Source organism: Atta colombica, unplaced genomic scaffold (assembly GCF_001594045.1).
Source record: "Atta colombica isolate Treedump-2 unplaced genomic scaffold, Acol1.0 scaffold175, whole genome shotgun sequence".
Classification (NCBI taxonomy): domain Eukaryota; kingdom Metazoa; phylum Arthropoda; class Insecta; order Hymenoptera; family Formicidae; genus Atta; species Atta colombica.
In genome coordinates this window covers 207,151-222,119 of record NW_017259266.1, presented here as the reverse complement: position 1 = coordinate 222,119, position 14,969 = coordinate 207,151, and the positions used below count along the sequence as shown (strand labels likewise).

At 29.7% G+C, this 14,969-nt stretch overlaps 1 protein-coding gene across 1 annotated transcript in view; it reads right to left on the bottom strand.

The window, feature by feature from the left end:
• LOC108686336 overlaps positions 1-14,969 on the bottom strand; it is a 43,540-nt gene that overhangs the window by 4,762 nt on the left and 23,809 nt on the right. Inside the window, exon 3 of the mRNA XM_018191597.1 lies at positions 5,844-5,965. Coding sequence (XP_018047086.1) covers positions 5,844-5,965 — 122 coding nt within the window. The remainder of the gene's footprint in view (positions 1-5,843; positions 5,966-14,969) is intronic.

Sequence of the window (14,969 nt, the reverse complement as noted above, 5' to 3'; positions counted from 1 at the left end):
GAGTGTACATGATAAAATAACAATCAAATTTATAGTTATAATTATATAATTTGTACATAATTATAATTTGTATTATAAATCAATTAATTTTCAAAAAACAATATAAAGGACAATGTTGTAAGTTTTTACGATTTTCTCTTATTATCTTAATAAATAACAAAACCGCAAATGAGAATTTATTCCAAAAGATGCAGAGATTGCGATAAAACAACTTGATTATATCCTGAAAAGTACTCCGCTTTTTGCATTTCTCCCGCAAGTTAATCGGTGAATGCATTTTGCGTTATCGTTAGGATAAGATCTTGCATAAATGATAGAGCTGAGGAGAAGAAAATCGCGCGTTGCGTCGCGTCGAGTCGTCCCGATTTCGAGGCGTTTCTCGCTGAGCACATCGTCGTGGTTTCTCCCACAAAGGCGACAGGGAAAAAAAAAGGAAGAGGATAAACAAACTACGCGACTGAAAGAGAAATTTCCGGCGAAGAATTTTTCTCGGATAAAACACGGATGATATGCATACACGATGCTCTAGATTCATTTTTTGCTGATCAGATAAGAAGAGAAATTGTCGCTCTCTTCACTCTTCCTGAGATTTGTCGCAATTGATACATAGTAGAAATATTAATTATTATATGTCACATCAACGAATTTTTAAGACTAAATACACGTTTTACACTAACAATAAGTATAGTTTTTATCAAATATGAAAAAAATTACTTCAAATTAACCGAATAATTTAAGCATTTGTGTGTAATAGAATATTTTATAAATTATTTTTGATAATTCACAATATAATTTAGCATAATGCGCAACAAGAGGAAAAGATTTTCAAAGATTATACAGCTGTGAAGGGTGAAAGTCGAAATGATAAAGTAAACGAAGGTACATAAGCGTAATGCGAATAAAACAGAAGCCATTTGTTGGAGAAATATAATTGTAGTCAATCTCTTTTTTATAATTTTTTTAGAAAAGACTGTGATTCACTTTAAATTGATATATACGATACCTCTTCATTCATCTTATTATATGATTTTTATTCTTATAACTATATAATCTTCATAAATCTTTTTCTTTTCTTGTTACGTTTATGTAAGGGTTGTTCTTTTTTAACTCTAGAAGTACCAACATTTCACTAAAAAGATCAAGTGAATAAATTATATGAAAATAAAGAAAGTGATAAAAAATCAAGTATTTTATCAAATACATAATTATTAGAAAGTCAAAAAATTTCAAAATTTTTTATATGAGAAATATATTAATTAAAAAAAAAAACAATCAATAATGACCTTTCGATACTTCTAGCGTAAACTGTTTATTTTTCTGACCAACTCTTTGTATTTCTTCTTTTGCCCTCCATATTTGTTTATTTCTGACTAAATACTAATCTTACATATTACATCAAATATAATATTTCATTACTTTTGTTTTAATTTATTTAAAAAAAAACTATTCTCATTAATTATTTACATTATTATTAAATATCAATTATTTAGTGTTTTGAAAATTATTGTTGTAAAATTATTCTTCGACATTCCTGTTAATTACTTTCCATTTTATATTTGAATAAGTCTACTGCATTAGAGAGGTGCGATTTTGCGATATATTACAAGCCAGATCAAAAAGCCAGTGCGATATGTAACTGGCTTTTTAATTGCGAAATCGCAGGTGACTTAAAATCGCGTCTGTAATTAATATTCTATACTTGTTTTTTAATTCTTTTAAGCCAAACAATTCGACTAACGCGCAATAAAAAACCGATATATATATAATTTTCAATTTCGTGAAGAAGTTTTTCTATGAAAATTCCAAATTTTTTTAGGAATTTTTCAATGCTATTATTTAAAAAAAATACTTTCATATTGGCTGCGTTCTAATAATTATTTTTTATTATTCATCTGTCACTGCTCTAAATTTATTGAAGATTTTTAATATGACAAAAATGGCAGTTGAATAAATGTATAATATACACACATAAAAATCGTAATGCGATATATCGCGTTCCAATTTTTATATGTACATGTTATATATTATCCCGAATTTTAAGGAATATTGCAATCGCGATGCACAATTTTTTAAATTACACATTCCTGCTTTCCATCAGATCTGAAACTTTATATCAATATATATATTCGTTCTCTAGTAATTTTGCTTCAGGAATTATTATTAGGGTTCTTGAAACGAAGTAAATATTACAAAAGTGAACAAATTCATTAGATGTTGTTCACAATAAAGTTATAAATATTCTAGTAAATTCGATTACTTTTGTAATTTTCATTTTAAGAACTGTAATACACTCCCTGATTACAATAGAAGTACGCATGATGCATGTAAATTGAAAGTCCGATGCCAAGTGTACGGTAGTCGATACGAGTGTCTGACTATGCCGCGTCATTATTCACTAGCTGAGCGCCAGAGCAGCGTTTTCTCTTTCACAGCTAAGCGAATTCATTTTCCGTAAGCCAAATATTACGTAAAAGGGCGTTCATAAGATCGTGTGTAAAGAGCATCGGCAAATCGATTGGGGGCAAGAATTATGCGGAGTTCTCGAAAATGCAAGATATTTTTGGATATCTATATTCTCCGGTTGTTTTCATTCAGTCACTCATGGCGCGCCGATTGTCTAATCCGGAAAGTCGTTCCAAGAATTATGCTGCTAATGATACTACCGTTGAATATTCGATACTACAGTATAACATTATGACACCGATGTTTACGGTCTTTCCGATTACGACTGATTCCACGAAAGTAATGCGGCATATTATGCCACACTATAACAGTGATACTCTAAAAAATATCGTGTTAATAATGTTATACAATAATAATGTTATACAATAATATGTTATTAAAATATATTATGACATTTATAATAAGCAGTAATAAGCAGTCTACTAGGAACGCTATTGTTTTCTTGAAAATAAATATTAATTACTGACAGATTCAATATGACAATAATCGTGATAAACGACACATCGAGATAATTCATTAACTTACATATAAAAGATAATATTATTGATAGATTGAATGTGGCAATAATTGTTGATAAACGATACATCAAGATAATGCTTAACTTATATATATAGAAGATAATATTATTTGTTATCAAATCATGGGAAAAAATGACTTCAGATCAACCGCGTAATTTAAGCGTTTTGTATAATAGAACATTTTATAAATATTTTTATTCAAAATATAACTCAAATTTATTGTATATTATTAAGTCTAATTGAAGTAAATCGAACACGTACAGATCAGATGTCAATGTCATATTATTGTGTTGTCAGGCGCTGTTTAAAAATAGTGATACTTTTTTTAGAACACTTTGCGCAATGTCAACATTTCCTGAAATTAATGCAAGTCGTTTGTATAAACGCTATCACGCTATAGCAACCCCCGGTTACGACGCAACGAGCGCGGGTGTCACGATACACGTGGCAAATGCCGCGAGTGAAGATGATAACTATTTTTACGGCTGAGTCAGCCGGGTGTGCGAAACGGAGGATCCTGAGAGGATTCGCAGAGTTTTCGCGGAGGCCTCGTCGAGGAAAATGCCAGAAATAAGATCCGCTAGGTCTGCGACGAGTAAACACCGTATCCGAATCTGGGCCAAGCCGTTTATATCGTCGGAATGCGTTGTCGCGGTGCGTCCCGTTGAAATGCGTCGTCGCGCTAGTAACACTCGGCGCATTATGTCATAACTGAGAAGTAAGTATTGGTCCCAAAGAATAAAAAAAAAAAAATAAACTGAAGAACCTCTCTATATTTTGAACTTTTCCCGAAGTATGACTTCTAAATGTTTATCGTGATGGATTTTGCACAAATTATTCGCAGAGATACAGTTTGAAATTCCAGATTTGATGGAAAGCAAATTTTTGGATGTAAAATTGGAAATCAATTGACGAAAATAAAAATAAGATAAAATAAAAATTGGAATAATTTTCAAAATACTAAATAATTAATATTTAATATATAAGCAGTCTTTTTCAAGCAAATTAAACTCCTAAAGCGAAATATCATATTTATGAAATATCATATTTATTTTTTGTAATGTATAAATAAAATTTATCACGATATATTATCCCGATTAAAATTAAAAATGTATCACGAGGAAAAATGTTTTGTTCTATATACCAAAATTTTACGAATTGTTAATTGGTATAAACAAATATTTTTGTTATTTGCAAAGCAGAGAAATTATTTTGCAAAAAGAATTAAATTTTGTTATATAAATAAAATATTTGGTTGTTAAACATGCCTCAACACTAAACAGTTTTACTAAAAGCACTAAATGTTTTTTTTCTAGTGTGTATAAGAAATAAAATATCTTTCTTGTCTCGAAATATAAAATAATGTACACACAATTGTTAGCAGCCACAAATCAATATTTGACTACATATCTAATTTTACAAGTGATAAAGTAAAAAATGTTGTGCAGTCTGCACTTTAGATTCTGCTTTCTGTTATGTAGCAAGAATTTTCGCAACGGATACAACGTGCCGAGCTAACCGCTATTACCGCTAAGCGACGTATTATGTCGTAATTCGTAACGAGCGTAGTTAGTAATACCGTTTTTTCTAATTTTTTACCCATTTTAGTGAGCTCCCAAGCGAGAGGAATTTCAAAGATATAATCGTCGGATAATAAATCAAATAACACTCTATAATGTGGATTGGTGTAGACTAAGACGAAATATTGCAAGTACATGATCGCTACGTGTTTCGATAATATCGTATAGAGTTACTTGATACGAGAATTTTGAGCCAGCATTTTGGCATGATGCCGGAAAGAAGGTTAAATTGATTTGTGACAAGACGAGGCGTGACAAATATGAGGCGCAAGCATGAGAGTTTTGCTGTAAACCGACTATGATAAATAGTGCAATCTTGGAAAAAAATATAATTTCCTTAACATATTGAAACTATATATATATAAATAAAACTGATACGTAGAAATAGTTATAAACAATAAATATTACAAACATTAAAATTACAAACATTAATTAAAATTAAGCAGCTATAAAAAGTTTCGTTAAAAAAGAACGAAATTTAAATTTAAAAAAAAGGTTTAAAAATGTAAAATCTATATTTATGAAAGGTTGCTATGTTTTTTGAGTTTTTATGAGTTTAATATTTTTTACATGCATAGAAAACAAGCTGAACAAAATGGGAAGGAAATGTTCTTTACACTTTGTGGATCTGTTGTGTGTTTAAAAAAAACTTGTGAACAATTTTTTAATTTCTTAACGTGAAAACTTCAAAATTCTTCCTACAAAATCGTTTTTAAAAAATGTTCCTAAGATTTTTTTGTTACTGAATTCACGGATTAAATAAAAGGAATATTTTGATTTTAATTGCGTCAAAAATTATTACACCGCAATCCAAAAATCAGATTCTTAAAGCTGAAATTTTGCTCTATTGAATCGTATAATTGTAAAAAATTTTTCGACACAGGATACAAATGAAGCACAAATTATTTGTTCCGATCCATATAAAGATTAATTATATAATAGAGTGTAATAAAAAAAATGTAATGACTTATGATTAGTGTTGTCATCGTTAAATTTTTATCGGAAAATCAGAAAGTAATGCTATCCAAAATGCATAACATCGCGCACATTTTCTTTCTATCCGTTCTTGAATTTTGCTCGCTTGAATTTGCTCGCTTGAACTAACTCATATAAAAGAGGGTCGACGCATCTGCTCGTAATACAAGGATTAAGCAGGCAAGCAGAGCGGATAGAAATTTATTTTATCATCCTCATCGAATTCGATCAAGCGATTTTGTTCAATCGCGAAATATAATTTCACCGGCAAAAATGAATTGGATTCAATTCTGGCACCTCAACTCACCTGAGTATATTTGGATGGCTAAGCTTGTTCATGAGTTGGACTTCCTTGAGCATATTCGGCCTATTCGCCGCCAGCTGATTCATCTTGAGCACCATCACCTGACTCGTCACTTTGTGAGTAACCTGGAAAAACGAAACAAACATGGAGGTTAGTGACATATTACCGTGCCATTGCGTGGCGGTATTATTGACGTTAGATGATACGACAGCTGCATACGTAACCGTACAGATTCTTTGCGTTACAAATTTTGCCCAGGTCATAAATGCAAGAGCGTTGTTCTGCTTCGGCTAATGTGTTGAGTTATTTCGAGACATTCCACAAAAATTCTATTAAAATCTTATATAGAATTCATTTTTGTTATCAAATTAATATAAAAATAAGAATCAAGCTAAGAAAAAAATCTGTTAAAATTTAGAATATTTTTGATATAGATAGATAATATTATAATAAAAAAATAAAATTATGCGTAACTTAGTAGTGATTTTGCATATATTTTAGTTATGAGCAATTGTAAATCATACTGTACTGTGTTTATATATCCTAAAGTTAATTACAGGTTGTAAAATTTTTATTTCGACTTTTATTAAATCACTTTTATTAAATCACGATTAAGACAGAGATCTGATCGCTCTACATAATTCATAGAGTTGTATCTTTATCTTCTAAGAATGACCTTAATGCATTGAACTAATTTCATCATGATAGTGCAAAACATTTATATATTTCTTGTGAAATTGATACGAGTACAGGATATATCAATGTCATTTAATATTTTGATGACAACGATAACACGCAGGCAAATCTTCTTCTTTAAATATATACAATATATGAGAAATGATTACATTATCAATATTTATTATTATTATTACATCGTTTATTTTTTTCTTGTAATTTTAAGTGCTCGAGAATTAAATCCTAAATAAAAGTTATTTAAAAAATTAAATATTAATCGAAAATATTAATCGAACTTGTTATTAATAATAAGTTAGAAATGAGATTGTCTTGTTATTAAATTCATTTATTATCAGCACAAATATAAAAAATCGATTTTTCTTCGGCTTGATCAAATATTTCTATTTTATTGTACATCCTTTACATCAGGTACTGGCAAATCGCTTAAGTACTCAAAGATGACGGCGACAGATGCGTTTCTCATCGCCAACGAAACGAAGATTTTTATCGCCCCGTTTTCACATGATGCGACTAACACGCACAAGAGAACACCGGAGCGATATTCTCGCGAAAGAGAAACTTATTAATGAAACTGTGGCATCTGGCCGGCGTAAGATGAGCTCGTAAAGACGCCGGTTCATGTTGCTCGCGGCATCATTCAACGAAAATGGACATACGGGCCGCAATTCCTTTATTAGCCTTGAAAGTTGCCGCGCGTAATTGCTTAATGAATGCGATCACCGCAGCTTCGCACATAGCAGTTTTGATTATCGCAGAATGTCGTAGACTGCCCGACAAAAAACGACTTTGTGGAAATATTACTGAAAGGATTCAATTTCTCTCATAGAAATTTTTGTATTATGTTACAATAAATTGAGAAATCGGGTCTATGGAATTACTTAATGGATAAACATATAAAACGTTTATTGAAGAGATATTACCAATTTCGTGAAGGAAATTATAATTATAAAAGGACTCTGCACTATTTATATGGAAAAAATGATTCGATCAAATTGACTGAAATTGAGATATTCTGTAAATTATAAAATGCTAATCAAAAGTTTCTTCAGCTAATCAAAAAAAGGACAGATTTTAGCATTATTAAAAAATTGCTATTTTGAATGTAATCGTATTGAAAAGTATTTTTATCTACTAAATTATTCATTTTTTGGTAACTGCACTGCAATACTTTTATGCGCGCATAAAATAATGAGATGAATCAATTGATACGTACCTATAAAGAAAATATTTACTTTTTAAAAAATTATGTATTGCAAAAAATATAATTTGCAATATACATATTTGCAAACTACATATTTTTTTAGAAACAATTTTATGCTTTCTTTATTTGACTCATCTCATATTATTCTATGAATAAAAGTATTAAAGTACGTTATAAAAAAATGAATTGAATGAGTTTAGTAGATACAAATATTTTTCAGTTCGATTAGACGCAAAATAATAATTTTCAAATACTTTCATTTTTTGCAAATTTCTTTCAATTTTTATGATTTTGTCTAAACTTTTAATTAATATATTGTAACCTACAAAATATAAAATATAAAAATTTCAATCAATTTGATCGAGAAATTACTTTCTGCATAACTAATACAGATATCTATCTATCGAAGACTTGTTACAAAATTTTTACATTGATAAAATATGTACGTGTTACTGTACGTACTATAAAATCTTTTATGTTGTTAAAATATATGTACTGTATATCAGATGTGTTATGTTACAGGTACTAAAAAAGTTAATTATCTGCCTTGGTATCATCAGCACTTCTAATTAAAGAATCGCTCCCACAAATTCGCAAGAAACGCAAACATAAATTTTTACAGCGATAACGCTAAAGCAATCTTGCATTTACGTATTTACGTATGTTCTCGCTCGTATATAAAAGAATTCGATGCGATATTTCGCAACGGTACGAAAGCATCTTCCAAGAATCCAAGAGATGTCGAGAGAAAGAACTACTGGATTACATCAACTTACTCCTGCAGTCAATCTTCGCAGCGTTGAAAGGTGTAATGCACTCTTTTACATTCCAGCACTCGCACATTTTACCGTTCATCTCGAATTTCGTCTCAACTCGAAAAGGAAGTCGGCCGGAGATGAAATACAAAAAAGTGATGAAATCGAGACATGAAATGGGAAACGAAAGAGAAAAGAGAAACGTACCTGATTAATATTAAACAAAAGAAAAAAAAGAAAGAGAGTCTCTCTCTCTCTCTCTCTCTCTCTCTCTCTCTCTCTCTCTCTCTCGCAGCCGGCATCATCGTACGAGATGAAATTTTTGGGAGTTAAAAAGTCGAGAATAATATCCGAGGGGAATCTGGCCAGGATTCCTTGACAATGTCTTGGCTTGACTTACAGTTGGGTTGCGTCCAAACGGTGACGAATACGAAAGAGATGGAAAAGTATGAATCCGTTGTAAACAGAACGATCGCGAGTCATTGGTTGCTTTGCGACAAAAGGATGGAGAACGTAAAAGAGAGCGCTGTTTGATGCCGACAATTTTTGTTTTTTAAAATTACTCGATCGAAAAATATGTCACACATTCGTTTAATTCTCGTCACACTTGTTCTCGTTACAGATATTTGAATAAGAGATTGGATACCAATCAGTTTTTAGACAACTTTTGATTGATTCATCACATCATTCAGAAAGATGTTTAAGATAAAAGAGATAGATATAAGATAGAATGAAATGCATGAATATCTCGTTCTATCTTAAGCAGGTCCTAAAAAATATAACGGACTAAATATACACTGTAAAAAGATTACTTGAAAAATTACAGTTATAATGAATAATCGAGGATAATTTTGGGTTTCGCTATTAAAAGTGTGTATTTACATTATTTATATAAACACGTGTAAAGTCACAATTTACAAAAAATTTTTTATAGTAATTTTTTATAGTTAAATAATTAGCAAAAATAAATTGAAGTTAAATTATAGATTATATATTAATTCGTCAATGAATTTTTTTAAAACTATGTTATTGATATACAATATATAAACATAAAATGCAAATATAATACATGTGATATACGTATTATCATTATATAATATTCATTATATAACAAAAATTTATATTATACATTTACGTAGGTAGAAACTATAAAATGTATTATTACTATTATTGTAATTTTCCGTTTAATATAAAGATATATTTGCAATTATATAAAAACAAGTATATTAATTTTTGTAAAAATATACAATTTCCAATTTATTATAAATTTCTACACATTATTTTTAAGTAATTTTATATACTTTTTTACAATGTCCAATCTTTTACTTAAGTATTTCTCTAATTTTCACTATTTAAAAACCTTTCACGCCGTTTTTTTTTTTATAGAACATGTTTCACGAGTTTTTTTCTACGTAAAATATATAGGATACTTCTAGTAACATATCTTTAGTTAAAAGTGGAAAGTTCAATCGATTTACAATCAATCTTTTTTTAGCAAAATTATTTATAAGAGTCATCTGTTTTTCAATATTTTATATTAAATCGAGCAGAGATTACTTTTCAATTAAAATATCGAAGGATGATTGTAACGAGAAAATAATTAGTATCATGATCATGACGCTGCGATACTGTCAGCGAATAAATAAAAGTACTTGAAATTTATATAAGTCGGTCATCGCAATCGAAACGCTTCACCGGTTTTCTCCACGTGAGGCTAAAGATCTTCTAATTTTAATGTCGAATAAATTATCATTAATATGCGACATGAAGTGGCTTCCATTTATTCCTTCATTTATTTCATCGCAAATTGCGACGAAATTGCGAATGTGAGTAATTAATCTTGCTTGATTCTGCGCGTGTAAGGAACGATTCATTTGTAACGAGACACATTGCATTTGCAAAAAAATCCACCAGACACCCCAATTTCCATTCTTCGTAGAAGTCAAATTTTGCTTCCTTACTTCAAAAGTGACATAACTAAAAAAAACATGATTTTCGAGTAACCACAAATGAGTATACATTAAATAAACATTACCAGGATTACCAAAAAAATTCTTCATCATTTCATGATTTATTTTTGTCTTTTCAATAATTTTGAAATTTTTTGTATTTTCATCTTGATTTAACTGTTAATATTGATAACACTATTTGCATTTAATTATTATGTTAATAATATTCTCTAAAACTGTTAGATATGCATATTAAACTTCTTAAAATCAAGAATTTTTATTTTCTAAATTTACAAAATTTTCTAACTTTTCCTTGATTTTCTTAATCGTTTTTAATTTCTTTGACATTTCCCCGATTTCCAGTTTTGCCAATTCTGCAAAACCTTATATCACCAAATACCTAAACTAACTAAACTTCATAAAAAATAATCCTAAAAGATAGTTTATTAGAAAAATCATCAAAATCGTCAAATTAAAAAAAGAGCGGTTTTTAAAGATTGTGAAACAAAATTGATAAAAAAATATTACACAATATTATTTTATTAGTCAATAATTTTCTGTCCAGTTGAAAAATGGTTTTGCCTCTCCCCCCTTCCCACTTTTCTGTAAAATTTATAGTGAATTCGTTTGAATGCATTCAGTGTGTACTGATGCACTTTAAAAACGTCGTACACAAACGTAAAAAATATGTGTTTAATAGAAATATAGAAATTAGTTAAATCGCGAAATATACTTTAATGTGCTGTTAGATAAAATATTAGTATTTTATAATTCAAAATATTTGCATCTCAGTTTTACTCAGATTAAATCAGTATACAATGGTTTTAATATGCACTAGTGAATTCAACAAATTTGCTATTAATTTTTTATGTTGTATCACTTTCGAAATAAGGAAGTGATATAAGAATAAACGTTTAAGCAATATATTTATGGTACAACGATACTTGATCATTCCAATTATACGTTTACAAGTTCAAATATCTTATACTCTATGTATTATGTCTTATTATTACAAGAAATTCATTAATCATAATTTTTAGAAAAAAACCTATAAAAATCAAGATGATCGATGAGATCCATATTCTATTCAATATTTTTTTTCCTTCTCAATAGACGCACACACGAAAGAAAAAGAAGTAAATGTGGAAGCGAATGCAATACAGACAAGCTAGCGAATCAATCGATAGGAAGATCGGACACTGTTTGGTCACTCGCGCCGATTCATTTGAATAATTCTTATTGTCTGGAAAGCTTCGGCCTTGCGTGTTTTCTACGCATTACACGCCATTGTGTTTACGACCGCGGAGAGAAAGCACGAACGGTAATTATATTGTAGCGGCAAGTGATTAATGCTTCCTTGAGCGCTGCATGCGTAATGTGAAACATGTTTCGCACCTTTTCACCCACACGTGAAAGAGGCTGCGTATAAGGACGATCTGTACAAAAGGAAAATTAAATGAAATGAAAGTCAGTCGCCTTTATTCGAAAACAAGACATCAAGATAAGACTAAGGGCTGCCGTAGATAAAATTTCTGAAATCATAATCTTGATGAAGATGTGAATTAAATCGATGAGTTAATCAAGATACTAATGGCGAATTCGATTAATAGAACTAGTGCGCACTGATGCATATTAAAGCTGTTGTACACTGATTTAATTTGAGTATAAAAGTAAAATGCAAATATTTCGAATTATAAAATACATATTTTATCTATAATAATACAATAAAATGTATTGAGTATTTCAGGATTTAATCGATTTTTATGTTTATGCATAAATCTTTACGTTATTTTGTGATTTACGATGGCTTTAATGTGCACTAGTGCGCTCAATCGAATTCGCTATAAGAAATGCCAATTTAGAGGCTGGAACAATCAGCTTTAGTTCTTTTATAGATGGAAACAAAAAATTATTTTTTTAAATATATTCATTTGCGTCTTTACGTTTTGAAATTCCAAGATAGTAACATTGATTGTTTTAATCTTGAATGATAACAAATAAAATGTTTGTATTATCAAATTCACTAATGCAAATAGTTAATGATTTTTAAAATTAAGGATCAATAATAATTTAAAATCATTTAATTTTTGTTATCTCTATTTTTGTTATCTCTAGAGAGAAATTAAATCTTGTTGAATGATGTTATCGATTTTTAGATTCAATCACTGTCATCACTGAGGGATTTATTTTATAAGAACAGAGAAGAGCGAACACTTTATCTAACAAGTGTCGTTCTGGGAAGCTATGATGCAATTAAGAGCAGCGCCAATTAACAAGCGCATTGGACTTTGTAAACTCGAAAGCTCTTTCTGCAAAGGTCTGCCTCGTATGTTCGCAATCACTATTAATTATCGCAGTCAACCGTCTAATTATGAGCCAAAGAGATGAAAAGCGGGGAACAGAAGAAAGCGAAACGAAAGTTTGAAAGAAATATATACTTCAATTTTATATGTTTCGTAAGATATTTACTTCAATATTTATTATTTTATAATGTGACTTAATATTTTTATTTGAATAAATATAAAAAAGAAAAACTGTACTCTTACTTTGTTATAAAGGTACAAATTCAATGTACAAATATACAATAATAATACTTTGCTTTTTTCGAATTACTTTTCAGTAATATTATTTTTAACCCAATAACAGAATGTTAATCTGAGAAATATATTTTTTAATTAATTATTATTTAATTACAACTTAATCTCTGAAATGCAAGTCAAATCATTTTCACAAAATAAAAACAAAATAAAAATATAATTATTGCAACAATATAATTGTAACAATTTTGTGAAATTGAATTATTATAAATTTTGTTGAAATTTATAATAATTTGATATGCGACGTTTAGAATCAAAATTTAAGAAATTTGAGAAATTCGTGAAATTATAAATATTTATAAAAGTAAAATCGATTAAAAACAATATGGTTAAGTCTTGCATGCGAGACTTTCTAGACTTAAGCCTTTTCAGGTAGAAATCCACATGCAGCGGCTACTTGCTAAAGGTTAACTGCACTCACATGCAAATGTATTCTGCGGATTAGCACACGAGCCGTAACGGCACGGCTATAATTTTTATCGCGTATACCTATCGCCAATTTTAGCAGAAATGTATACTTAAGATATGATACCTATTTATGATATTATAGACTTCATGTTATATAAGTTGCGACGATGACATAAAGGCTTTTGCGAAATTTTCTCTAATGGCTCTAGATCTTTCCTTTGCCATATGTCTCTATTTAACATTTATTGAAGTATACAAGTCTTCGTGACTACTGAACATCCTGTATGATTATGGAAAATTGGATTTCATGAGAATGCAAGTCTGTAAAACGTAGGAATACATAGCTAAATTGATGCGTTAGTCATGACTACTAAACATTATTCGATAAGCAACATATTGCGTTTGAAAGATATTACTCAACTTCGTATTTATTTTATACTACCGTGTATTTTTTTTACATTTATTTTACCTTCGTATTTATTTTGCATTTATTTACCATGTGCCAACATATTTACTGCGTTCGTTAGGTCTTGCAAAAACTAAATTTTTATAAAAGAATCAATCAAAAATGTTTATTTTACAAGACTTTAAAAAACTGAACATTTCAGAATTCAGTATTTAACACTCGACAATTGTTAATCTATAAATTAATTTTATATTTTAATATAAACCTGCAAAAAAAAAAACGATCAATTAAAACTTGATGTGAAACGTGCATGATATGCAAAAAAACAGGAAAAATATCTACTAAAGTGGATTTTATTAACCAGCAATTATTTATTATCCAGCAAAGGTCAACACGACCCGCGTGCAGAGTAATCCTGCAAACGAGAAACACACGATTATTCACAGCCCCGTCGCGTCGTGATGTCGGGAATAAAACGTCGAGAGGAAGTGATAGTCAAGGTCACGACAACGTACAATGAATGAGAATTTCTCAGGCGAACGAACGAACGAACGCACAATGTATCGATCGATTTCTTTCTCACAGCGCGTGTCTCGTGAGACTTTCTCCTTATTTCTAAAGATTGCGAGCGAAAGAACATTCAAGCATTTTATTTTCTTTTTTCTCAACAGCAAATGTGCCTCGCGAAACGCATACCGCACATTCTGCTTCCGTCTAATAAATATATAACAATTAACAAAAGCCTAGATTATATCGCACGCAATGCAACCCACACGGATACGTATACTATGTGTAATTATGACATGAATGCAGAAGTAAGAAATGTTTTTCATACGCTGTTGAAAACAATTAAGCGAGCATTTCGAGCATCTTAAATCCCGATATCACGTAAGTCAAGAATTGAGAGAAGAGAAATTTCATATTTTTATTTAACTCTCCGACTGCAATCTGGATCTTTTTGATATAAGCGAAATTTTATTCTCAAATTTCTCCGAAAAAAGGATTATATGAAGTTCTTAAGAATTAAAAACTATTTTATAATAATATAATAATGACATTAAAAAGTAATTCTGAATTTTTCCACATTTTTTTTCTATACAAAAAAGATCTAGATTGT